General features: G+C 49.9%; 1 protein-coding gene across 3 annotated transcripts in view; it reads left to right on the forward strand.

Annotated features, from left to right (window-relative positions):
- SMAD6 (SMAD family member 6) overlaps window positions 1-26,061 on the forward strand; it is an 80,666-nt gene that overhangs the window by 2,180 nt on the left and 52,425 nt on the right. Inside the window, exons 2-5 of one of the 3 annotated variants that reach the window (XM_036305610.1) lie at window positions 7,977-8,033; window positions 9,797-9,887; window positions 11,482-11,549; window positions 11,706-11,783. In XM_036305610.1, the coding sequence (XP_036161503.1) occupies window positions 7,977-8,033; window positions 9,797-9,887; window positions 11,482-11,549; window positions 11,706-11,783 (294 nt within the window). The remainder of the gene's footprint in view (window positions 1-7,976; window positions 8,034-9,796; window positions 9,888-11,481; window positions 11,550-11,705; window positions 11,784-26,061) is intronic. The other 2 variants (XM_036305618.1, XM_036305622.1) reach the window with 2 other exon arrangements.

Below are 26,061 nucleotides of genomic sequence, written 5' to 3' on the forward strand. Positions count from 1 at the left end.
AAGGCACCAGCAAACTTAAAAAGGGTCACGGTGGAGTTTTCTTTATGTAGCTTCAGGCTCCAACTTTACAGGGAGAGGGTAGGCCCTAGGAGAAGCCAAAGATTGCGAGGCGGCCCCTCATTTACCCCCAGTCTGTGCTCAGGCTGTAGCATTTGTGTGCATACGCCTATACCTAAGCTGTACTTTCTTACCACCAAGTGCAAGTATATGTTGTGAAATTGGGTGTGGACAATTCGTGGCTTGAGTCAAAGTGTTTGTAAACTGTCGCACTTGTTCCTTTGTATACTTTGGAGCAAAGCTTTTTCAGGGTAACCCCTCTCAAGGTGGATACCACCCTCTTGGCCTGATTGCTCCCAGCATCCCTTGGGTGTTAAAGGTGAGGGCTCTCCATCATCATCATTCTCAATTCTGTGTCCAGTTGAGGGTCCTGGGGGCATTTATGAGTAGGTGAAGAAGCCAGGTATTTTATTACATCTGAGGAGTGCTCCCTGTCTTTGTTCCCTCCCTGGGACTTCCTGCACACACATACCACCCCCAGCCCAGCTTACCTGAGGATGCCTGGGTGCTTTAGCAGAGGTGAGGACAGATGGAGGTTCTTAGCAGGCCAGAAGCTTGCAGGAACACACATTTTAACCTGTAGCATCTTTGAGGTGTATGCATTTTAGGGGGCTTTGGGGGGTCCTGCAGGGGTGTGCCTATCAGAGAGTTATAGGCTGTTGGATGTTGGAGGGCTCCGAGTTTCTCCAGTCTGGTCCCTCTGGAGTGAGTGAGCACCCAGCCTGAGGGTCCATAGAGGGTCAGACCACAGGTCTCCTGACTCCCAGCGTGAAAGGGAGGGGTGGGCCTATGAGTGTGCTTGGGGGTAGTGGCTGAAGGGGAAAGGAAGGTGCCTCAATGGTGGTTCACAGAAGGGGGTTGGTGGTGAAAGGCAGCATTGACCTGGCAGCCCTGCTCCCCACATGGGTTGTCATTCCAGGCCTGATTCAGGAGCTTCGACTGTCCCTGACCTGTGGCCCATGGCTTTCTGTGCCCCTTGTTCCTCTTTCTCACAGCATCCCCTGGAAGTGGCTTCCTCCCTTCTGCTAGCCCCTCTCCTCTCTGCCTCTGGGAAGGGGGCCCTATCTGTGGCCACCCCGTCCCTCAATGGTCATTATTGTTTAGTGGCAGATAATTGGTGGGGCCCACTCTGCTATTTTAGAAAGTCCTGGCAGGTATTTTCTCTCTCACCATGTCAGTCTGCCAGCAAATATTTATTGAGCACTTATTCTGTGCCAGGCACCATGCTGGATGCAGTAGCAGAGAGAGTGGACATATGAGTAGGATCCCTGCCCTCAAGAAATACTACAGTCTTCCAGGGGAGTTGGGGTGGAGATGGGGGGAGAAGGGCCAGGTCAGGGAGTGTGAACTATCAGCACTATGGGGTGTGTATGTAACAGGGCCACCTCCTGGAGCACCTTTGCTCTAACTTGGAGCAGGCCTTTTAGAGAGTGGGTAAAGGGAGGTGGGCGTTGGGGAGAAGAGGGGCAGCTGAGAGTCAAGATGCCAGCCAGGCAAGCTCAGGTGTGTAGGTGGGAAGGGGGGTTGTGAAAAAGCTGGAGACAACAGATAGGACCCACCTTTACCAAGGACAATTGGTGGGTTGTCCCTACTCCTTGTCTGAGAAGTCATCTTGGGTGTTGACTTGAGTTTGATGGACTTGGGCAGATACACGTTGAGGGACAAACTGCAGTGGGATGGTGCTTAACCACAGACTTGGTCCTAGGCTCGGCTTGGCCAGTAACAGGACTTGACCTTGGATGAGTAACCTACCCTGCTAGTCCCTACTGGTCAGTGGGGGTGGCTCCAGGAATATTCTCCACATCTAATTCTAGAGTAAGCACTGGCATTTGACTCCCTTCCTGCCCCCAGAAGGAGGCACTATTGCAGGAGCCATGTCTATTCTCCTTTCTCTTCTCCAACCCAAGGGGCCCCCCTTTTAAGCCATCCTGGGGGCTTTTGGGAGGACTGATGGTCATGGAAGAGTTTCCAGGATATGCCAGGTGGACCCTGTTGCTTCATTCCCCTGCCTAATGGCATGGAGACTGGGACTGAGAACTGGGGAACCCTTTACTGCCCACCCCACCCCCACCGGCTGGCCGCCAGCCTGGCTCGCAGAGCTGGGCGGGTGCATAGCTGGAGCTCAGTCGTGCGAGTCCTGATAAGGAGACTGCTCCTTCCAGGGCTCTGGGGGAGAGGGCTGGGGCACTGGGGCAGACAGACAGACAGACAGCTAGAGAGTCACTGGAACACCCAGCAGGCCAATTGAGGGGCACCCACCCGGTGCCGGTCACGTCAATGCCCCTAATCCAAACGGATCCTCAGTGACAGGAAGTCCCTTTCTGGACAGTGCAGACCCTCGCTGCTCAGAGCAAACCCTGTTCCATCTGTAACCTCCTTTGGCACATTGGGGTCAGTTCTCCTCTTTGGATGTCTTCCCATCTGTAAAGTGGTAAGGGTAGACAGAAGCCCTGAGGTCTGACGGGCAGATTTCAGGTGACACTGGCCTACCTCCCCTGCCCTGCCCTCTCCCTCATGGCTTGTCTCAGAAAGTTGGTTCCCTCTGCCCAGCTCTGGTGCTTCCCCGTCCCCCGTGGGAGTCAATCCCCAGCACTCCCTCCCTCTTCTGTGTCTTTTGTGTGTCTTTCTGTCCAGGGAAAAGCCAGTTCACTGAGCTTGGTGCCTATGTGGACGGAAATGTGGAGAAATACTTTAATCACAGTTCCAACCTGTGTTTATAGAGCTCCTTTCTCCCGAAAGTATCCATTAACTTTGGAATAAATCTCCTGCTCTTTGCTTCACCACTTTTTTTTTTCTGTAATTATATTCAGTAAATTACTATTATCCAAATTGCGCCAGGGAAAGAGACAGAGTGAGAGAGAGAACTTCTAAATGACTGTAGGAGGCCGCCTAGGAAAACACAGGGTTCCCAGGCCAGGACTATAGGAATTAGAATGGGCTAGAAAGTTTTCCTTTTATTTGGCCTGGCATTATCCCTTTGAAATGAGATCAATTTCAAGTTGGGCTTCCAAGCCCCCGCCCCACCCCTCTGGCCTGCCCGCCCTGCTCCTTGGAGCTCCTCCTTGGAGGTGAGGAAGGGGTGATAATGTGCAGTTTGCCTCTTGCTGGCGCCAGCCGGCTGCGCTGTTTATCTGGCTGCCGGGGGAATCTGGGCAATTAGGCTCCACCGGCCTTAAAGTGCCAGGAGCTCCCTTTTTGTGTCTCCCACCCTAGGGCTTGGGGTTGAGCCTATGGCTTCTGGGGGAGGAGAGGACAGGCCCTGGGAGGCTACCTCCCCACCATCAGCCACCACTTGGTAAGGTGGAGCTGGGAGGCCCAGGGAGGTCATGGAGCCTTTCCTAAGCAAGATGCTGAGCTGCAAGGATGGGGGGTGGAAAGTAGTGCCCCAAACAGAAACTTTATCAGCCCCAGAGAGAGGCTGTGAACTCTTCTGGCTTTAGAATGAGGTAGATCCCAAAAGGCCAGGTATCCTCTGGGGACTAAGCAGAGGCAGGCTGGGCTGAGCTGAGTTGAGCGTTAGTCTCCTGGTACTTGCTGCCCCTGGCTGACTGCTCTCTCACTTTTGAAGAAAGTTGGAGGAGATTCCTGAAGTTGATGCCGGAGGCTGGATGTCTGAGGGGACTGGAGCTTCTGATCTTTCTGCCTCTCTTTCTCCTTCTCCCTCTCCTTTTCTCTCTTTCGCATTCTCTCCCTCCCTCCTCCATGTTCATTTCTTTCATTTGGGTCTGCAGGACTCTAAAAGTTACTATTTTTAAAAAATATATATATTTTATTTATTTTTACAGAGAGGAAGGGAGAGGGATAGAGAGTTAGAAACATCGATGAGAGAGAAACATCAATCAGCTGCCTCCTTCACACCTCCTACTGGGGATGTGCCCGCAACCCAGGTCCATGCCCCTGACCGGAATCGAACCCGGGACCCTTCAGTCCGCAGGCCGACGCTCTATCCGCTGAGCCAAACCGGTCAGGGCTAAAGTTACTATTTTTAAAGAACACAACTTTTACAAGCACTAAGCTTCTAAGAAGGGCGGGTGCAGAGGGTCTGAGGGCACCTCACACCTTTCTATTCTAACCTTTTGTTTTACATATCAAGTGTCTGACTTGAGTGCCCACCTTGCTCACCTGATTTAATGTCTGGAGCTCCATTCTCCCAGACCCATGGGACCTGGATATATGGCAGTGGAGGTGCCAGTTAAAGGTCACCCAGGCCTGGCCAGTGCGGCTCAGTGGTTGAGTCCTATGAACCAGGAGGTCACAGTTTGATTCCCAGTCAGGGCACATGCCAGGGTTTTGGGCTCCATCCCCAGTAGGGGGCGTGCAGGAGGCAACTGATCAGTGATTCTCTATTGTCAGTGTTGTTTCTGTCTCTCTCCCTTCCTCTCTGAAATCAATGAAAAAATATAAATATTTTTTGAAAAGGTTACCCAGTATTGTTCATAGCATTATTCCTAATAGCCCAAAAGTGGAAACAACCCAAATGTCCATTAGCTGATGAATGGATGAACAAAATGTGATATAGCCAATGAAATGTCATACAATGGAATACCATTCAGCCATAAAAAAGAATGATACGCTACAACATGAATGAACCTTGAACACATAATGCTAAGTGAAACAAGCCAAGACACAAAGGTCATACATGGGTACAGTTGTGTGAAATGGAGAGGAAGTAGATTATTTTGATTGCCTAGCATTTGGAGTTTGGGGGTGATGAAGATGTACTACAGTTGGGTAGTGGTGTTCGTCTCACAACTCTGAATATATTAAAAACCACTAAGTTGTATACTTCAAAAGAGTGAGTCTTAAGAGTGTGTGAATGATAATTAAATTTTTTAAGAAAACATAACTTGATACTGGTCCCCAACTAGCCTCCCCCTTTGTTTAATTGAAAGAGTAACTTCTACTTTTCTATGTGGCCTTGGGCTGGTCCTTTATCTTGCTGGATCTCAGTTGCCCCGTCTTTTAAAAGAAGTTGAGTTGGGTGAACTCCAAGAAGTTGAGTAAGGCAAACCTCTGACATTCTAATTCCTCCTGCTGGGGGTGAAGTCTGTAGGCCTTCATTCTTTTTCACTTGCCGTGTGTGTGTGTGTGTGTGTGTGTGTAAAAAAGTGAGTAATTAGCTTCCAGTCCCCACAGTTGTTACAGTTCTGTGCAAACTGCTTTGCTGGTGCAAATGGGGGCCTGGGAAAGTCTTTCCCGAGAGCTCTGCCGTTCCCTGCCAGCTGGTGTGTCTGACATTTCAGGTTTGTAGATGCTTTCTGTCTCATTCATGTCGTTAGAACCTGCCACCTCAGGTGTGGCCATGGGTGGTGGGTGTCACAATTCAAGGCCCAGGTGGCTCCTGCAAGAGACACTGAGGTTGATGACTGGCAGTGGCTGGACTCCCACCACTGTCCACTGCTGCTAAGTTTCACTTTTGGGACATCTCTGGGGGGCAGCTGTACAGAGCCTCCCACCTGGTGTGGCCTGGGCTCAGCCTTTCAGATTTTTGCCAAAGGAACCCTAACACAGTAATTGCAGTCCTTCTGATAAGTTAGTGGGGTAGCATGGAAAGGGCCTGAGTCAGGGGGTCAGTAGACCTGGCTTCTGGTTCTGGCTGTACAACCAGCTCCCTATCTGGCCCTGAGGGAGTCACTTCCACTGCCCAGGCCCCAGTCTTCTGTACACTGGGAGCACCAGCCTCAAGTCTCCTTCCCTGGGGAACTCTAGCCCTACCTGTGTTTTGACTCTTGTCCTGAGAGGCTGGCTCTCACTCAGGTGTGGTCTCTAGCCCCTCCCAAGTCCTGAGGACCAGTAGATGAGGTGACTCCTACTGAAGGCAAATGACTCCCTCCTTCAGTCCTGGTGGGGGTCTCCTGTGATCACTTTGGCCCTTACGTCCTCCTTTTCCACACCTTTGTCCACTGATGCCCCCAACTTTACCATTGTCCTCATAACTGTTGTCTTAGTCCACAGATGCTTACTGAGCACTTTCTGTGCGGATGATGTGACTTAGCTGGGTGAAGGGGTAGAAGATGGGGTGCCTTTTGATTACCTGTCTCGTTGGGGTGGAGAGCAGAGTCAGCTTGGGCTCAAATCCTAGTTTTACCATGATTGGCTGGGGCACACTGGGCAGGTCAGTTTTCTCCTCCGTAAAATGGGAATATTGACCATTTTGTCTCTGTGAAAGGATAAGATAAAAATAAGTGCCCGATGAGCAACTCTGTACCTAAGGTCCAAGAGAATAAAATACAATAAATGAAATTGAAAATGCCTGGCATGGAGGCACAGGGTAGGCTCTCAGCAAATGTTTGCTTCTCTCCCAGTAGCTACTCCATGATTCACTTTTCCTTCTCCCTAAATACTGTCCACAAAAGATGCCCTGTTTCTAGACCTCAGAGCCTTCACTTTGTTGAAATAATTTCTGGCTGGAAAAGCCAGGGTGGGGAAGAGCTGAAGCTGCATAGGGTGTATGGAGCAAAACAAATGCTCCTACAGCTAATTGTGCCTTATTATAATTACGAAAAACACTTATTACCCCTTGTGTCATTACTGATACCTGCCTAATAATAGTTATTACCACTTTACTACCACTGAGAGTTTGTTTTCGTTTGCGATTTGATGGTGTTTAGCTTCATTTAGGGAAAATGAAGGGTCATTTCATTCATGCAAATTGTTACTTAGTTTAGCAAATTGTTACTTCCCCTAAAGCAAGAGGCTAAGGAATTCTTCTGAAGACAAAGTATATGTTTTTAAGGAGGAGTATTTTAGGCAAATGAAAGGAAACCAAAAGGAAAATACCGTAGACAATAAGGAATCACACAGGGTCTGAGCTGGAAGGCAGTAGAGAGCTTGTGTCCCACCCCTTTGCAGAGTGGGGGCACTGCGGCCGAGGGCTGGCAGGGACTGGTGTAAGGTCTCACATCTAGGTGGCTGGGTTTGGCTTCTCGGGTCCCAGCCAATCTTGCCCTCCTCCTTGCCCCAAAGAATGCTACTTCTGATGCAGCTTGCTGGGAAATGAGCTTCTATGTCTGAGTCTCTGCACTCAGACTCAATTCTGATTAGAGTTGCCAAATTTAGCAAATAAAAATACAGACTGTCAGTTAAGTTTGAATTTCAGGTAAACAACACATACCTTTTTAGTATAAGTATGTCCCAAATATTGCGAGGGACATACTTATACCAAAAGCTATGCCACGGAAATCCAAAATTCAAATTTACCTGAGCATCTGGTATTTTATCACGCAACCCTGGCTCTGGCTTTTCTCTGCACCTGTGTTTCTCATTACAATAATAACTGTTAAGTGTTTGTGGAGGTATTTTTCCATAGTACCAAGAGCTGTACTAAGCATTTTATATACATTATCTTCTTTCACCCACCTGGCAAACCTGGGAGGTCCATATGATTATTGTCACCATTTTATTTATTTTTATTCTTAAGAAGTGTTTTTTTATTGATTTTTTTTTTTTAAGAGAAAGGGGAAGGTAGAGGGAGAGAGAAACATTGATTGGCTGCCTCCTGCATGCCTCCTACTGGGGATCGAGCCTGCAACCTGGCCACGTGCCCTGACTGGGAAATGAACCAGCAACCTTTTGGTGCACAGGACCATGTCTAACCAACTGAGCCACACTGGCCAGGGCTAGTGTCACCATTTTAGAGCTGAGGAAACAGGCTCAGAGAAGTAAAGTAACCTGCCCAAGGTTGAACAGCCAAAGGTGGCAGAGCAGGGATTGACCCCAGGTCTGGACCCTATACCTGGGCCTTACTGCTGAGCAGTGATGTTCCAGTGGATTTGGGTAGCAGAGGTGATGGGAGAAAAGGAGGGTTTCCTGTGAGCTGGGTTTATTTTAGGAGGGAATCAATAATCAATAATCTTGTAGAAGAATCCCAGTGTGACCTTTCCCACCCTGGCAGTGACATGCTGTCTCCTGTCTTCCAGAATCACCACCACCCCCCTACTCTCGGCTGTCTCCTCGTGACGAGTACAAGCCACTGGGTAAGTGTGTCCTTCCGACCCTGGGGGAGGTATGTCCATCCCGGGTGCCCCTTCATTCCAGCGCCCAGCCTCCGAGCCGAAGGGCTGGGGGGCGGGGGGGGGGAGTGGAAGCTGGCCTGGCTGCTTCTGAAATGGGGTGAAGTATTACAAACACACCCTCAGTTGGGCTGAAGCAGACAGCCTCTCCAGTGGGCTATTTACATCTTGAAATTCCTCCGCTCATCATTAACCTCTCTGTGACCTTTAAACATGGGCCAGTGGGAGATGAATGGGTTTGGATTTAAGCATCTCATTGGAGGTGGGTTGGTATTTGTCTCTTTTCCTTTCTCTCCCTCCCCCAGTCTTAGAGTATTCTCCTTTAGTGAGTATTAATTGTTACTGTGACAGATAGGTTGAGCAAGAAGTCACTGTTGAGAGGAGCTATATAGGTTTTCCCCCTTTTTAAGCTAAAAAGTTCACCTGGGCAGGAACAACAGTTGGAACTTCTAAGAAAGCACATGCATTGGTACACAAAGCCGCTGGCCCGGTGGTCATGTCATTTTAGACAGGTCCCGTTCAGAGGGAGAACGTGTTCTCTGCAGACCTTGGGGCTAGATGAGCAGCTTGTGTTCTGTGTCAGTGTGTGTGGTTCTGAAAGTAGAGATGGCTTGTTTCCTGGTCCTCCTGTTTCCTCCAGTGGAGAATCCTAGTGGTGCGGTGAGTGAGTTTGGCCTTAATAGTACCAGGAGAACAGCTTTGTGACCCAGACAGTTCCCATGGGACTTAGCTAGGCTTTAAAAGTCAGATGGCGTGGCAGTGATGCTAACACATTCCCACAAGTGACCACAAAAAGTGTGTTTTGTTTTGTTTTGTTTTGTTTTGTTTTTTGGTAAAGGCTCTTCTCAATAGCGTGTGTCAGCATTCTCTGGGAGGTCCCGTCTCAGTGTCGTCGGCTGTCAGGCATCCAGCCCCGTTTTCCTTCCAGGCCCTCCTGTGGAGCCACAAGTGCCCACCAGGTCCCTCCAGGAGTTTGACCTCCTCTGTCCAGGAGGACCAAGGGTGTCCCATGATGGTGTGTGAGTCAGAGGCTTAACGATAGCAAGTTCCTCGTTGTTTTTCTTGACATACGGTCATCCCATGGATGGAGGAGCTTTATTTAGTTTTCTGGGGAACTGGAAAGGTCATCTGGTTGGACTCTGTCACTTCATAGACGGGGAAATAAACTGAAGGATAGGGAGGGCCCCCCCAGCTAACGAGCATCAACCCAGAGCTGCCCCCTTTTCAGCTCGCTGGTTCCCCATCCTTCCCTCACAGGCTTGTCTCAGCATTCCCTAACATCATTACACTAGTCGCTTAGAGGGTCCCTAGTTTCATTAGGAAAAAAACACACCCTCAAATGTTCTTAGTAAAGTAGTAAACTCGGTTTGAATGTCAAGGATCATTGCCCGGAGGAATTGTGGGTTAGCCTGCGATGAAGCACCAAAAACTGGAGGCCGCTTCGCCCTGCAGAGTGACCATTTGGAAGTCAACAGGTGTCCTGGTTATTTCACGAATGGGACAACTGAGGCCTAGAGAGAGGAAGTGACACTTGCTGGTGGTCATACAGCCCAGGGGTCTGCAAACGACAGCTCACCATCTGTTTTTGTATGGCTTGCGAGCTAAGAATGGTTTTTACTTTCTTAGATGGTTAAAAAAAATCAAAAGAAGAATAACGTTTCATGACATGTGAAAATTGTATGAAATTCCAGTTTCAGTGTTTGTAATAAAGTTCTTCTAGAACACAGCCACACTCACCCGTTTCCACATTGTCTGCGGCTGCTCCCACACTGCAGTGGCAGAGGTGAAGAGTTGCAGCAGAGATTGTGTGGCTCGCAGGTCTGAAAACACATACTATTGGGCCCTTTGTAGAAAAAGTTGGTGACCCCTGATTTTGCTAAGAATGGAGGTGTGACTTGAATCTGGGGGTTCCGACTTCTAGCCGGGGTCTGTCCTTGGGGCTGGAGCCGTGATGGAGGTGGGGAGTGTTCTTTTTCTACAACAGCCCGAAGACACTTAGACTTCTAGGACCTCACTAGAAGCACCGGATGTGAGGGTTTGCAGAGTGCATTATGCGAACTTACTAGCTGCAAAAGGTAGAAACTGCCTGTTGTTGTCACTCTTGTTTCCCAGGAGTGACAAAGCTGTCTGTGTTAGTTCCACAGTGGTTCACTAAGAAATGGGGTTCAGCCTGTGATAATGAGACTCGGGGCGCACACTTTGGGAACATGCAGTATTAAAAGGAACAGTCTTTTAAGAAGATGATCCCACTGAGGTGTTGAGGTTATTTTTTCTTTTAAAGAGATTTTTCCACCTGTCCTTATTTTCCTCCAAACACATTTTACCGGCAGATAACTTTTTCATGCCCTGATAAATAGTCCAAGTTATTTTTTTGTATTATTTTCTTTTCCTTGCATTGCTGCTTTTTCATAAACAAAAAGTCAGTTCACTTCTAAGCCTCTGTGATCACATGATTCCAAAAACAAAATAAAACCCAGAACACCCAGTCAGCATCTGGCAAGTGGGAAATGAAAAAAAAAAAAAAAAAAAAAGAGGCCAAATTGGTTAATGTTTCATCTTCCCGCTCTCCAAGCCATGTGGTAAAAGGAAAAAAAAAAATCCTGCAGGATCGAATGGAATCCTAGCTAGCAAAGGCCTAGGCTAATGGTTTGGCCTTAGGAATCCCCAGCTTGGGTGCCTCTCTTGAGCCAGGTGGGACCAGCTGAACCAAACCTGGGTTGTGCTGAGTGAGATGATGAAAGTGCTGCAGGCCTCCCAGAACATGCCTCTTCCGACTTCTGGACAGGCCTGTCCCTTAACAGGGACCAATACCCTATCGCTGGTAGCAGGAGGCACAGGCCCAGGAAAAATTTTCCAAGTCTGCCTGCCCCAAAAGGCATTGGCTTATTAAGCTAGCAGCTCAGTGTTCAAGAAAAAAAAACGTGCAAAAGATTTTCCTTTTCCCATCTAACGGCACTGCAGACGGGGGAAACAAATAATGCACGCCATATGAAGTACTTAAAACTACGCACACAAAAATGAACACCTTAAAAAAACAGCGGTCCAGGCATTGAAAGTCGCTCTGTGAGCAGGTTGGAATGTTAGGGAGTGGAGGAGGGGAGAGGAAAAAAAGTTAATCTGGGAGCAAATGCTTGAGCCCTTAATTAGAGGGGTGTGAGCAGGACAGAGGGAGGATGGCTGGTAACTTGTTAAAACAGTTTCCCCAGCTCCAGCGGGAGGAAGGAAGGAAGGAAGGAAGGAAGGAAGCAAGAAGGAACAACTTCAAGAATTTTAATGGTTGTAATTAAGTATAGCAACTATGGATTGTTTAGGGGCTTAATTTAACCGTAGCCAGCGAGGCTCCAAGTTGCTACTTGCTCAGTCCCCTGAACTTGGGTTATTTCTGTGGTCAGAGCAATTGCAACTTTTTCAGGTGCCAGGGCTGCAGTGGTTGGCATTTTCCAGAAGAATTCCAGGGCTGGCTGGCCTGGTCTCCTACAAGTATGGGACAGGGTTACAGAGTGGCATCAGTTGGGAGGGACACCCTGCCCTTTGCAAGCACTTCCGTGCACACACGTGCACACAGATGCACGAGAAAGCCGGAACGGGAGGCACACCCCACAGCCAACTAAGTTTTCTTTCTCCTTCCTCCCGTAGATCTATCTGATTCCACATTGTCTTACACTGAAACGGAGGCCACCAACTCCCTCATCACTGCTCCGGGTGAATTCTCAGGTTGGCATTTTTTTTTTTCTTTGCACGCTGCTGTTGCGTTGAACTTTGCAGAGGGGGACAGGTGGGAGTGGTGCTGGATGGAGGCCCTTTTGATATTCCCACTCCTTTTCTTTCCCCCTTTCCTCCCAACCCTTAGATGGGAAGACTGCCCATCTCTTCATCACTGGTGTTCTTGGGGTTAAGAATGAGACCTAAAGATGGTAACCTAAAATGTCTGTCGATCCACGTTTTAACCAGTTGTCTCTACCTTGTCTTGTGGAAGTGAGTAAAGCCCAGTACAGCTCTTCATCTCTCATTTTAGCAAGGGATCCTGTTCTCCCAGCTGTTGGGAGGCAGCAAATGGATGTGTTTGTATACATTTCTCTACATGGGTTTCTCCTTCCATCCCCACTCTGGGGAAGGAGCTATGTGAAGGGTCAGAAGGGGGGGGAAATGGAGTGGGTGGAACAAGCTTTCAGGAGGGTCTGGTAAGGAGGGAGTTTGCCAGAGGCCAGTGGTTTCCCTGTCTTTCCTTGAGCGGTGGAGGCGGGGCTCCTTTGCAGAGAGAACACTAGTTTGGAGCTCCCACCGCTTGCAATTAAGAGTTGGCCATAGGGACATTCCAAGGATATCTGAGTCAAGCTTTCCATAAGAAGTAAGAGGTTGGTGGTGACTTGGGGGCATAGAGGGCCAGGAGGGACTTGGGTGCCGGATGTCTGTGGGACCCTTTGGGACAGCTGGGCCTTGTGGCCTGGCCCTATGCTCCATGAGGTGACAGCCCCCCAGGCTGGAGCTGCATGGCTGGATCTTGGCTTGAGGGCTTATGTCTGCATCTGAGCGGTCTTTCCTCTACCCACGCCCAAGTCATAATAGCTACCACAGTGACCAGAGCTATTCAGTGTTTACTTTTGGGCATGGCCTGTACTTGGGCCCTTTATCTGTATCCTCTCAGAATAGCAGTAAAGGGACTTGGCCAGGGGCACCTAATAGCAGAACCATTTGTCACTGTGCTCCTAACCACTGTTCTGCCTTGTCCCCCCACCCCCTACTTTTCTGCAAGGGCTGAATGTACCCCAATAAACTGAATTGACACACAGTTCTGTCTGTCATTCTTGCCTCATTCTCCCCATGACTCTTCATGAAGCTGGCCTGCCTGGCTACTTACCATTTGCAGACCCTTCCCCATCCATTCTCTGTTCCGTCACAACCATGGGAGACCGTAAGACTACATCAGTTTCAAGGATAAAGAAACTAGAAGCTGGAGTAGGAAGTGACTTGTGGAGGGTCACATTTGTGAGACTCAGGGCACAGTTGGTACTGGGGTCTAGGTCTTCTGGATATTACTTGCCTTTTGGTTTCTGGTGGTCCCTCTAATTGGGTCACTTTGTTTTCTTCTCTGCCTTTTGGCCCTATTTGGTTATGCTGCCTTTTCCTAACCAGATGAACACAAGGAGTGAACATTTTGGATGTTAGGGAGTAGAGGAGGGGGGAGAGATAAATCCATCCTTTTTCCTCTGTGACTGTGGGGATGAAAGCTACATATAATTCTGAAGAAGAGGATTGAAAGTATGTCTGACTGCATGTGTCTGTGTCCCGGACAATCTTCAGAGTGGGTTTAATTTAGTGGATCACATTAGCATTGGTTGGATGGATAGGTAATTTTCTGACATCCCCCTGCCCTCTGTCATTAATGGTGGAAACTCCAGTGTGTGGAAATGGCTTACAGTTCACGGTGTATTCATAGTCATAGTCTCTTCTTTAAAATATATATTTATGTTTGATTTCAGAGAGGAAGGGAGAGGGAGAGGGAGAGGGAGAGGGAGAGGGAGAGGGAGAGGGAGAGAGAGAGAGAGAGAGAGAGAGAGAGAGAGAGAGGGAGAGAGAGAAACAGAGAGAGAGAGAGAGAAACATCAATAAGATTCATTAATTTAATTGGCTGCCTCCTGCAGGCCCCCTCATGCAGGCCCCCTACTGGGGATCAGGCCGGCAACCCTGGCATGTGTTGTGACCTGGAATCAAACCGTGATCTCTTGGTTCATAGGTCAGTGCTCCACCACTGAACCAGTGCGGCCGGACAGTCATCGTCTCTTGATCTCTGTCTTCCCAGAGTGGGCCTGGTGTGTAGCCGGCTCAGCAGGAAGGAGCAGACTCCATAGCACCTGCTCGAGGCCCCTCCCCATCTGGTTCCCAGGAGAGAGCGCCCTTTGGAGGCTGGGGGATCTTTGGAGACCCTGGGCCATTGTGTTTGGCTGCCTTTGGGGTCCAGTGGGTCCCTGTTAGTTATTCCAGAGCAGTTTTTGGTCCTTGCCACTGAGCAGGCCCCTGCTGCTCTCTCCCGTGGGCCAGAACTTTATGGTTCTCATGAGAAAATTTGGCATCCAGTGGCTTTGTAATTCTAAAGGGGTGACAGAACTGGGGAGGAAGTTTGGGATATCTGATGGGGGAATGATTGAAGGGGGTCTGGTGGGCTTTTGTCTGAGTTCCAGTGGTCCCAGTAGGCCAGTGGCTTTCCCCATTGTGGTCATCGTCGCCCCCCCCCCCCCCCCCCCCCGCCAGGTTTCACTTCACCGTTCAGCTTTCCAGTTTACTTGTGCTGTGAGGGTCTGAGGACTAATGGACTGGCACTGCCCTGCCTCCAGGGAGGTCACAGACTTGGGGCTTGGTGGCTGTCACACTGAAGGACAGGCTCAGGTTGGGAAAAGGCCCAGAGCTGTGTTGGTCTCTGGTTGGTGAAGGCTGGAGTCATCCTGCAAAGATGGAATGCAGGGTTGTGCCCAAGGGCAGGGTGGGAGGCGAGGTGAGAAAGGTGAGGGGAAGAATGTGTTGGGTTGGGGCCAGGGCCAGGGACAAGGTGTCTGATATTCAAGGACAGATATTACTGCTGTTGGTGACAACTGTTGACATGTATTGACACTCACTACTTAGCACTTTGCTAAGTGCTGGTCATTCTTCATCTCCTTGACTCTCTCACAACCCTGAGACTCAGATGCGATTCTCCCTATTTTATAGGTGAGGAAACTGAGGCTCATTATTGGGCCAGCTGCCCAAATTCACAAATTAGTAAGTGGTAATTGTGGGATGGGAGCCTGAGCAGTGACTGCCCCACTCTCCCATCCTGAGGGCCCTGCCTAGCATTCTACAGCAAGGGTACCCATCCCCTACTGGGAGACACACCCTGGGGGGCCATATAGGTGATCAGAGGAGCCTGGGGGCAGCCAGTCCCAATTTTAGTACCAAGGATGGGGGTGAGGAGCTGGCTGGAGGCCCATTCTCTGTGCTCTTCAATGTCACCACCAGGCAAACCTTGCAGACCACCCAGAGCACTGCCTCCGCCCCTAAGCTGCCCAGCCCACTCTGTCTCCCTTTGTCGTGAGAGCTTGCCCCTTCTCAGTGCCTTGGGATGGGTGTGCTGCCGGAGTGGGGTGTTTGCAGCCCCACGACAGAGCTGCCCTTGTTTGTCTTGCACAATGACAATCCAGCGCCTGGGTTGGGGCTGTCTATTTTTATCCAGTCCAAGGTCTCCGCTTCACTTTCCTGTCCTGTTGTTGAGGCCACTTTAGAAGGAATGGTGGGAATTTTGAGGCTCAGTCACAGCCAGGCAGGCAGGAACTCATCAGCGGGGGGTGGGCAGGGCAGGGGTGGCAGACTGGAGACTGTCTTGTTTCAGCTCTCTGCTGAATGGTTGACACAATATTCTCATCTCATATCTATATCACCCCCAAATTTAAATCGGAGAGCCTTGACACTCTGGGTTCTTTGCCTAACTCAGGGCCTGGGACGCTTTCCCCCTAAAGGTCTGTCTCCTCCAGCCATCTTCCTCTCTGTAAAATCTCCACCCCTTTCCTATTTCCTTGATTTCAGTTTAGTTCCGGGAGGAAAAGCAAGATTAGCTAGTTAAATTCATACTAAGGTGTAAGTGGCTGGTAGGCAACCCTCATTCTGAGCAATTTAAAGGCAGAATATGCCGTAATTCAAAGAATTACAGGATGAAGGGCCATGTGGGAATGGCCATTCTGAGGAGGGTGAGGGAAGAAGGCAGGTTCTCTCAGCTCTTTAGTGCTCTAGGCTAGAAGAACAGAATGAGCAGAACACAAGGAGCTTTGTGCTCTGTGAGACAAGGAGCAGCTAGGCCAGGCTGGCTGCTGGGTGCTGAGTTATGGGTCCTTTAATGAGAGGCTGCGTAGTGGGGCTGCTTTAGAAGCTAGACCTGCCTGACTCCATGGTGGTGGTGCAGGCTTCTTCAGGATCCAGTGACTTATCGCTGGTATCCTGTTCTAGTGCCTATTGGGTAACAGTTCCAGGGCTTTATTAAGCACCCATTGTGTGCCAGCCATGTTGCAAGCTGCCTGTCATGCGGACTGGGCTGTCCCTTTTGCTGACCTAGGATGTGTGTACCGGTATCTCAGTCCTTGCAGCATGCTGGTTTCTTTAGAGCTGCACCAGCAAGGGCAAACCCTCATTTTAAAGAGAAGGCCTGGGGAAGGAAGGGAGCTATGCAGGAACACATGGAGAGTGGGGTCGCAGCTGGATTTTCTCCACCACTCAGACTGCAAGTTCCTTGAGGGCACAGATCCTTCTCTAGGATTCTTACACTGTGTAGATTGACAGAGTTTGGGAACAGAGGCTCAGAGAGGTGAGGAGAGTGGCCGAGGGCCACACAGCAAGCATAAGCAAGCAGAGCCAGTTTACAACCTAGGTGACTCCGTGCTGCCCACCCACCTGCCACCTTTCCTCCCAGTGGTCCCTAAACAGGTACCTTTTGGGGTCAGTGCTGTCTGATGTTCATCTTTAGTGCCCACAGGAGCTGGGAGAGGAGTGTTGATGCAGTATTGTCTCCTGCTGCTTCCTGATGTTACGGCCCAAGCATGCTCTCCTTGGATGCCCTCATCTAGCAGACCCTTGAGCTCTTCGTTCTCCAAAGTGCTCAGTTCAGTACAGTCAGTGTGTGCTGAGCCTCTATAGCAGTGGTTCTCAACCTTCTGGCCCTTTAAATACAGTTCCTCATGTTGTGACCCAACCATAAAATTATTTTCGTTGCTACTTCATAACTGTAATGTTGCTACTGTTATGAATCGTAATGTAAATATCTGATATGCAGGATGGTCTTAAGCGACCCCTGTGAAAGGGTCGTTTGACCGCCAAAGGGGTCGCGACCCACAGGTTGAGAACCGCTGCTCTATAGCAAGGTGGACCGAAGAGCATGGACTGTGCACCAGAAGGCCCTGGGTTCAAGTCCCAGCTGTGCCTTTTCCTGTTGTAGGACTTTGGGGCAGCCAGGCCCTGTGCTTAAGTCTGGGGGCACAGAGATAAAAATTGTATCATCTCTGCCCTCAAGGTACTCACAGACAGGTAAAGACAAACAATAGTAATGAGAAGTAGTGTAACAAATGGTCCAGAAGAAGGGATTAGTGATCGACTGGGTGTGGTGGGGAGGTAGACCAGGAAGACTCCCTGAAAGAGATGACATCCAAGTTGGTTTTTACTGGATGAATAGGAGTCTACCAAAGAGACAGGGTTTGGGTGTGGGAGATGTTCCAGGTCCAAGAAATAGCACGTGCGAAGGCCTGGAGGGTTCCAGGTCCAAGAAATAGCACGTGCGAAGGCCTGGAGGCGTGAAAGCAAGCCTGATGTTGAGAAGCCAAAGGATGTCAGACGGATTGCAAAGCAAAGCACCAGGTGTTGGTGGGAGACAAGGCAAGGGGAGGCCAGGGCCTGGGCAGTATCTGTTAAAAACTGTACTACCCGGAGTGCACAGGTAAGTGTCCAGCTCGGTGAATTTCTACAGACTGATCACACCCTGGACAGCATTGCTGTGCATGACCATGCTCAGTCCTGACACGTGAGAGTGCTCCTTGCCTGTGGCCTAGGGCCGCTGCATGTCCAGTGAGTGGGCAGGGGGTAACGTTTTAGCTAAAAAGAGGGTTTCGTTTGGTTTTGGAGGGCAAGAGGGATGTTTTGCCTGGAGTTTGGCCCATCCAGTGTCCTGACACAGTCAGATATGAACCTAGATCAGTCCCCCTGGGTTAAGAGCTGCCCTTTGGATATGGCCCATACCCGCTTTCTCTACCTCCCAAGTCAGGCTCCAGTCGTCTAGGGCTGGTGGACAGGTTTCAGGATGGACCCTGAGCTCCTGGGCCAGGACCAGCTTGCCGCTTCCGATTCAGAAATGGCCTCAGACTCCTTGCCTCCTCTTGGGGCGGAGGTGGGGGAGAAGGAGCCTAAATCAGCAGCATTTGGAACTTGCATCAAGCCTCTGCCTTGCGTTTTTTTAGCTTTGACCAACCAAAGGAAAAAAGAGCCTTCTTCCCTCCTTAAAACCTCCTGGATATTTCATAAAGGGACCCATTCTTCCTGGACTGGTTGTGTAAAGTTGGAATAGAGGTGGTGAGGGGTGAAGGGCAGGAGTGACAAAGGTGGCTTCAGCAGTCCTGGGAGGAACAGGTAGTGGTGGAAGGGTTCTGGGCAGCCTGGTTGGCCATGAAGCATACGGGGTTTACCACAAAGCCAGAGTGGGTTCCAGGCCTGGCTTTGCCTTTTCCCCTGCTGTGATCTCAGGTAAGCTCCTCACTCGCTAATCTCAGTTTGCTCAACTGTGCATGGGGCCACTGGGTCACTGATCTCAGGGGCTCCTTGATGCTCATGTGTTCCAGGCAGAGGGTACCAGGTCCTGAGCCCTGAGGGGTTGTGTGGAGAACTGAGGCTTCTGGCCTACAGCATCTTAGCTTGTCATCATTGTCCCAAAGCAAAACTAATGTCTGGGACAAGACCATATGGAGGGAGGGGATTGGTGTCCTGGATTTCCCTCCCCTCCTTTTCTAAAACACTAAAGCTTGGGAATGGAGTGGGGGTACCCTGGACCGATGAAGAATCCAAGGCCCAGAGAGGGAGACGGACTTGCCAGAGATCACCAGCTTTTACATCCTCTGGGATCTCTGACAAAGGACTCCAGGGCTGGTATGTTTCCTGACTATAGGCTTTGGGGTGACAGGTCCATGTATTGAACATTTATTAAGGACCTACTGTATGCCAGTATCAGGTGATACAAAGTGAAGAATGCCTGGACCTTTCCCTTGAGGAGCTGATGATCTAGAAGGGGAAGTAGACAGCAAGCAAAGAATCGTGAGTGATTGTGTTAAAGGCTGTGGAACTGTGGGCATGGTTTAGCACCAGCACAGAAATTAGAGCAGGGGACTGTGTTGGGGTGGGAATGGCAAGAAGACAACAGGGCATAGGCAGCCAGTCAGATAGAAGGAACAGCTTATGCAGAAGCAGGGAGGTGTGCAGTACCACCATGTGTTCTTTGTTTGTTTGTGGCTAGAAGGTTAATATGTGTGAGATGGGAGAACAGGAAAAGATGAATCCAGAGAGGGTATCTTGAATTTATTGGAATGGGCTGGATGAGAGGGACTGGTCACTGGGGTCAAGGGGACTTTGGGATGTACTTGGTCCTGAAGGGCCTTGGACCTTGTCTGGCATCCAGCACAGGGCCTACTCCCTAGACAGAGGTCACTGTGGAATAAATAAATGACTTTGCCTGGGACAAAGGATCCTCCTGCTCATAGGATGGTTGCTGAGAGAGATCCAGAGAGAGAGAACATACAAAGATAAAGACAGAAAGATCATAGCACATATTAAAGAATCATAACTAACACAGCTCTGTGCTAGATACTCTCTAAGTGCATGTCGTACACGCATTCATTCATGGAATCCTCCACACAGCTCTTATGAAGTAGTTACTTTTTTTTTTTTATTTATTTTTTAGATTTTTTAAAAATTGATTTTGAGAGAGAGAGAGAAACATCGATGTGCGAGTGACACACCATTGGCTGCCTCCTGCAGGCCCCTTGCCAGGGATGGAGCCAACAACCCAGGCTGGGAATCGAACCAACAACACCTTGGTGCCCAAGATGATGCCCAACCAACTGAGCCACACCAGCCAGAGCTGAAGTAACCACTTTTATTGGCCATGTTAAAGGAGAAGTAATTGAGGCCCAGGGAAGTTAAATAACTTGCCCAAGGTCACCCAGCTAGAAATCGGTAGAACTAGGATTAGAACCTAGTTAGTCTGGCCCCTGTTGGGTTCCCTAGTGTCTGGCATGGTGCCTTCTATGTCCCCTGCAAGATGTAGGACTCACACAGTTCTGGCTCCTTGGGGGCTTCTGTGTCCCTGGTTACCCCAGATTCAGTGTGTACAGTTGTCACTGGGCCCCAGAGCAGCTCTGCTCATAGGATGGTTGCTGGATGAATAAATGAATCACTCGTGAGATGGTGGGTGGGTGGGCTTCTGAGAGGAGTCCTGTTCCTGTCCAGGGCTGCTCGACTCTGAGTTGGAGGCAGATGGGCCCTACACTTTGGGCGGCCTGCATCACGGAGGGAACCGGCAGGTTTTCTCCGGAGACCTGAAATTCCAGTAAATGCACTTGGTTGCATCCAGCCTAATCACAACCATCTGTCTGCCAGGCCCCATGGCTCGCCCTCCTCCTGTCCCTGCTGGCACGCTTTCCCGGGCGTCTGTAACAATCGGGAGCTGCACTTGAAAGTTTCCTTGTCGGGGTAGAGCAGCTGTTGCCAAGAGCTTCTTCTTTGATGCAAAAAATGTATCCCGAAGGTACTTGGTCAGATGTTTTTATATTAAACATTCTCCCTCCGTGGTCCTTGGCCGCCAAGGGAAGCAGAGATGCATGGCTTTTCCAATTGCCCTTGTGGAAAGAATTCCTGGTGTCCACAGGCCTTTCCCCACACACCCCCAAGTCAGGGCCCGGCACCCCCAGCCAGAGTGAGTCGGGCCTTGGGGCCTGGCACTTCTGAAAAGCAGGGGCTGCCCTGGCCTGAGGGACGGATGCTCACCTCACCCTGGGGTGGGATAGGTCTCAGGTCTGGAGCAGACATCTAAGCCACCATCTCAGACTGTAAAGTGAATCACTGCAGAGATACTTAAAAGGAGAGGATAGCTCATAGATAGGAGCCTGGAAGCCATCTCAATCTCCCTGAGTGCCCAGGGTCGTGCGAGCACTGGGCAGAGCTGGGAGCAGGTGGAGAGGTGGGCTCTGCCACACAGTCACGTGGCCTGAAATCAGGAGGGATTGGGCTGGGCTGGGCTGGGCCGGGCTGGCCTGGGCTGGGGGCTGTGTGGCTCCTCAGCAGTCTTGGGAAGCAGCTCAGGGGAGGGGCTTTGCTAGCCAGATGTGACCAGTGGGGTATGTTGGGAGAGGGATGGAGGCAGGGTACAGCTGTTCTGGCGCACACTCCGGTTCCAGCCTTTTGGGCTGCATGGGGTGAAATGGGCATCCAGCAGGCACCTTTGTAGGCAGGCTGTCCGCATCGGCCATCAGCCATCAGGGTGTGTGCGCCCCAGGAAGTCCCTGACTATCTCCCCTTCTGCCTGTCTTTACTCGCCTCCTCAGCCTGCCCGTCCAACTGCTTCATGTCGGACTCTGAGAGCCTACCTTTCTCAGCCTCCATGCTGGGGCCCAGCCTTCTACTCAGTGACTGTGTGGTTTCCTGCCAACCACATGTCAGCTCTGGGCCTTAGATTTTAGGTCCCTCCCAGGCCTGCCTGCAGGGCCGCAGGAGAAGAGGGGACACTGTTGCCAAAACAAGGACTCCAGGTTGCTCTCCGAGGGCAGATGTTGGGAATGGGGCTGGGGATGCTTGACTCAGGGCAGGGCCAGGGTCTTCCCCACGTGGCGCCCAGCTCAGGGTCTGGTGTGCAGTGGGTGTTGGGATTGTGTTTGTGATTCAGAGCGGCCACGGCTTCTCCACACCCCTTGACTCTCAGCTCACGTTGTCTGTCTCAGGCTCAAGGAGACCCTGATTTTTCAGGGTGGAGGAGCCCTGCCTCCAGAGCCTCTGCTGCTATTTGACCCGAGAGAGGAGCTGAGGAGGGTAGAGAGGGCCCCAGGTGCGAGGGACACGGACTCAGACTCCTCCTACCTGGCTGCTCAGCTGTATCTTAGCTGCCAGCCCCCTTCCTCACAGGGCAAAGGCTGGAGAGAACCCCAGGGGCTTCCTCTAAGTCTCAGGGATTGACACACCTGGGGGCCAGGAGACCCAGGTCCCAGTCCTGGCTCCGTCTCACGTCTTTTTGGTGATCTCCAATTGTTTCCACTCAGCTTCTCCGTCTGTAAGTGGGCCAGGCATTTATTCTCTCATTTATTCTCAGCCCTCTTTGCAGAGTCCCGTGAAGACTTTTTAAATAGTGGAGACCTCATTCCAGGAGTGGTTGGGGAAGACTGGGCTTCAGGATTTTAAAAATTTCCCCAAGTGATTCTAATATGCAGCCAAGGCTGAAAACACAGGTCTGAATGGACCTAGAGCAGTGATGGCGAACCTTTTGAGCTCTGCGTGTCAGCATTTTGAAAAACCCTAACTTAACTCTGGTGCCGTGTCACATATAGACATTTTTTGATATTTGCAACCATAGTAAAACAAAGACTTATATTTTTGATATTTATTTTATATATTTAAATGCCATTTAACAAAGAAAAATCAACCAAAGAAATGAGTTCGCGTGTCACCTCTGACACGCGTGTCATAGGTTCGCCATCACTGATCTAGAGCATCCAGCCATCTTCCCCTCAAGGCAGGAGCCTTTTCTATATCTAGGCCCCAGCCTGTACTTTGTCATTTCTGGGGACGGGCACACATGGCATCTTAGAGCAGCCTGCTTTGTTTGTGAGCTGCCCGGCTCTGGTCCCTTGGGCTGTAGTATGTGTTCTGGGGTTTAGCGGTATGAGAGCACCAGTGAGGTCACGTCGGACTGTCCCTCTGAGGGTCACCAGGTCCCGACATGTTGGATTCTTGCTACAACCCGGTGTTGTACTTGCAGTTTTCAGGTGAGAAAGCTCAGTCTGGAGGGTGGTAAGAATGATTGCTCAAAGACACTCAGCAGAAAGTGAGCACGTGGAGAGGTGGTTTTTGTCTTTGCAGGAAGGCGGGTTCTCTGTGATTGCTCTAGGAAGCTTGGCCAGCCCCACCTGAGCTCTTATGCCCTCCTTGTTATCCTGACACCTCCCTTGGGTCTCAGTAGCTTTACTAAGAATTAAATGAGCCACTCAGCTCTGCCCAGACCTGCTTCTAGACCTTGGAGTAGTAGGGTGTGTAGTAAAGGGTATAGATGTCGGGGATGCTGGGGACTCAAGACGTCAGGGGTGAAAAGCCCAGGCTTTGGGGCCAGACGGACCTGTGGTCTAAATCACACAGCCTCCCTTTTGCAGCCTCACTTCACTCCACTTCTGGCAAGTGGGCTGGGCAACACCTCTCGGACGCTTTGGAGATCCACAAGTACCGTCGATAGCACAGTGCCTGGCACACACCCAGTTTTCAGTCGATGGTAATTAAGTGAATTGGTAACCAAGTATTAGCATGAGGAAGAGAATGGCATGAAGGAGAAGATACCTTGGAATCTAATGTAACCCTAGAGAGAGGCAGGTGAATGCTGTTTCCAAAGTGAATAGTGTGGGCTGGGAGCAGAGCTAGAACTGAAGGAGGAGAGGGTTTCACTAGGCTGAGAGGGCAGGGCACCCCAGGTCCAGGGAACTGCTGGGCAAAGGCAAGGTGATGTGAAATGGTTGTTCTAGGGAGGGGAGTGATCCTGGCAGGGCCGTAAGAAGGGAGGCCTAGAGGGAGGGCCTTGAAGGCTACCTCAGGAAGGGCGGGACTTTCCTCTGTGGTGGGCCACAGCTACATGCCCCAGAAGTCCTTTTGATTGATAGGTAGATTGACTGCAGCCTTAGAAAATAGGTTTGCATGACCCAAGAGTGTAGAGTTCTGTTTGCTTAATGTAAACTTTTTATTGATGCACAACAAGCATGTCAAACTTGTGGACCGCAGGCGGCCCACAACAAAAATTTTTGTGGCCCAGACAATATAACAGCATGTAAGAAACGTTTTAATAAAAATTTCCTAAGTTAATTTTTACAATGTCCTGTTATACATAATTATTAATAATGAACTACAACGTTCGCTAATGACTGATTACTATAAACGTATTGCATTCATTTCCCTCATACGCCTTACACGCAGGCGCACCATTTCTCTCCACTAATACAAGCAGTGACTATTTTAGCAGCCGATTGCCACGTCATTAGTCTTGGACTGACTTGTTTGGTGTGCGCAATACGAAATATTTCGCTTTCAGAGAACAAGAAAAATAGGTTTATTTGCATTACACTTACTAATTTGTGCAGTTAGTCAGTGTCTGGTAAGTTAATGTTCAAGAAAAAATATTAATTTTTATTAAAATGTTTTATTATTTTATGTTAACGATTACTCATTTATTTCAGCTCTTTGTTTTCAGCATGTCTCTATGGAAATAAACCTATGTTTCTATGAAAATTGAAGCTTTTGTATTTTTGCGGCCCACATACACTTACACCTTGTTTATTTGGCCCGTGTTAGCCTTTGAGTTTGACATGCTTGATGTACAATATGCAGAAAGCACAAACAGCACAAGTGAACAATGTTTTCAAACCAAATGTATTTGTGTAACTACTGCCCAGATCAAGAAACAGAACACTGTGTCAGAAGCCCCCTCTCAGGTTCCCTTCCAGTCACTCCCCAGCCCCCCTTGGGCAACTATTAGTAAGCTCTATTCTGACCTGGAACACCATACATGAATTTTCCTGGTTTTAAACCTGGTACAAATGGAAGTATACACTGTGTTCTTATTTTTTATTAATTTTTTTCTTTTATTTATGATATAATTGACATACATTGTATTAATTTCAGGTGTACAACATCATGATTTGATATTTTTATATATTACAAAATGATTACAATAGTAAGTTAACAGCCATCACTACACAGAGTTACAATTTTTTTTCTTGTGATAAGAACTCTTAGGATCTACTCTTAACAACTTCCGTATATACCATACATCCGCGTTAACTATAGTCACTGTGCTGTCAATTGTATCCCCAGAACTTACTTATCTTGTAATTGGGAATTTGTACCTTTTGACCACCTCACACACACCATTCCCCACCCCACCTCTGGCAACACCAATCCTCTGGGCCCTTCTGTATGTTTGCAAAGCCCACCTGTATGGTTGGGACACCTGTGATCGCTCATTCGTGGCTGGATAATATTCTCTGGGCGCAGACCACGGTTCTCCTACTCTAACGTATGCCTTTCACTACTACAGGGCCCTTGGGAGGTTTCCATTTTCTGGCGCCTGTCCATGATGGTACAGTACATATTCCTGGGCAGGCCTGTCCGTGGACGTAAGGACTCACTTCTCTTGGGTGTATGTATACTTGGGCCTGGGACCTCTGGGCTCCCCATTAATCATGTGGGCAGCTTTATTCCACGCTGGACCGTTGTCCAAGGCCACAGTGTTCAGCCAGGAACACTTCTAGGGGCGCTTTGGTTCATTCCACCCATTTTACCGAGACCTTGAGAAGGGGCAGTGCCTGTCCTTGGCCCCACAGCTCCCAAGTGGCAGAGCTCATCTAGACCTGGGGTTTCCACGCTCAGTGTCCAGAGTCTGCCCACGTGGAGGTGGTGCCCGGTGCGCCACTCTGAGGAATTCTGGTCCTGGGCTCCGCCTCCGTCCTTCACCCTGAGGCAGGGTTTGAGCTCCATATCCTTTTTGAAGGCCCTGGGCAGTGCACTCTGGGAAAAACAAAAGGGAGAAAAGAGTGAAAGGAAACCAAACATTAGAAAAGAAGCGTGTTTCCAATAAACCGGGCCTTTCACCCGTAGCCAAAACATTACATTCCTGGGCCCGGGAGCAGCGGTCGGGTTTGCTTCTCTGGTGTACATCTTGCTGGGTGTTGGGTCGGGACTCTCCTCTTGCATCATCCCCAGGACACACAGACAGGCATTGTCTTCTGGGGCTTTGGATCCCTGGACTTTGGGGTGGCATGCCATTTTTTCAGCGGGCTGGCTCAGCCCCAGGGGGCACCTCTGACAACAAGCTGCCTAGGCCCTTAGGAGGGAGCAGTGTGTGAGTTACTGTAAGAGATTTTCTTCGCTTGCCCACCCCCTTCCTTTCTTGGGTGCTTTGATGGGTTTGAGGTGTTTATAGGCTTGATTCACAACGGAGTTACCAGGGTTTTCCACGGAAATAACTTATTAAAGGGGCCGTGCACACAGCGACATTGAAGTCTGGGGAGGGGTGCGCATCAAAGGCGGCCGGCGGCCCAGCCAGGCAGCGGTTCACTGGACTGGCACTCCAGACGAGGCCAGCAGGGGCAGGGAGGGGGCGGCCGGGGCTGCAGGAAAAACACTTGGGCTTAAGAAAACACTCCCCAGACAAACCCAAATTCAGGTCCATGGGAAAAAAAGGAGGAAAGTG

The sequence above is a fragment of the Myotis myotis genome, unplaced genomic scaffold, assembly GCF_014108235.1.
Source record: "Myotis myotis isolate mMyoMyo1 unplaced genomic scaffold, mMyoMyo1.p scaffold_m19_p_1, whole genome shotgun sequence".
Taxonomy (NCBI): domain Eukaryota; kingdom Metazoa; phylum Chordata; class Mammalia; order Chiroptera; family Vespertilionidae; genus Myotis; species Myotis myotis.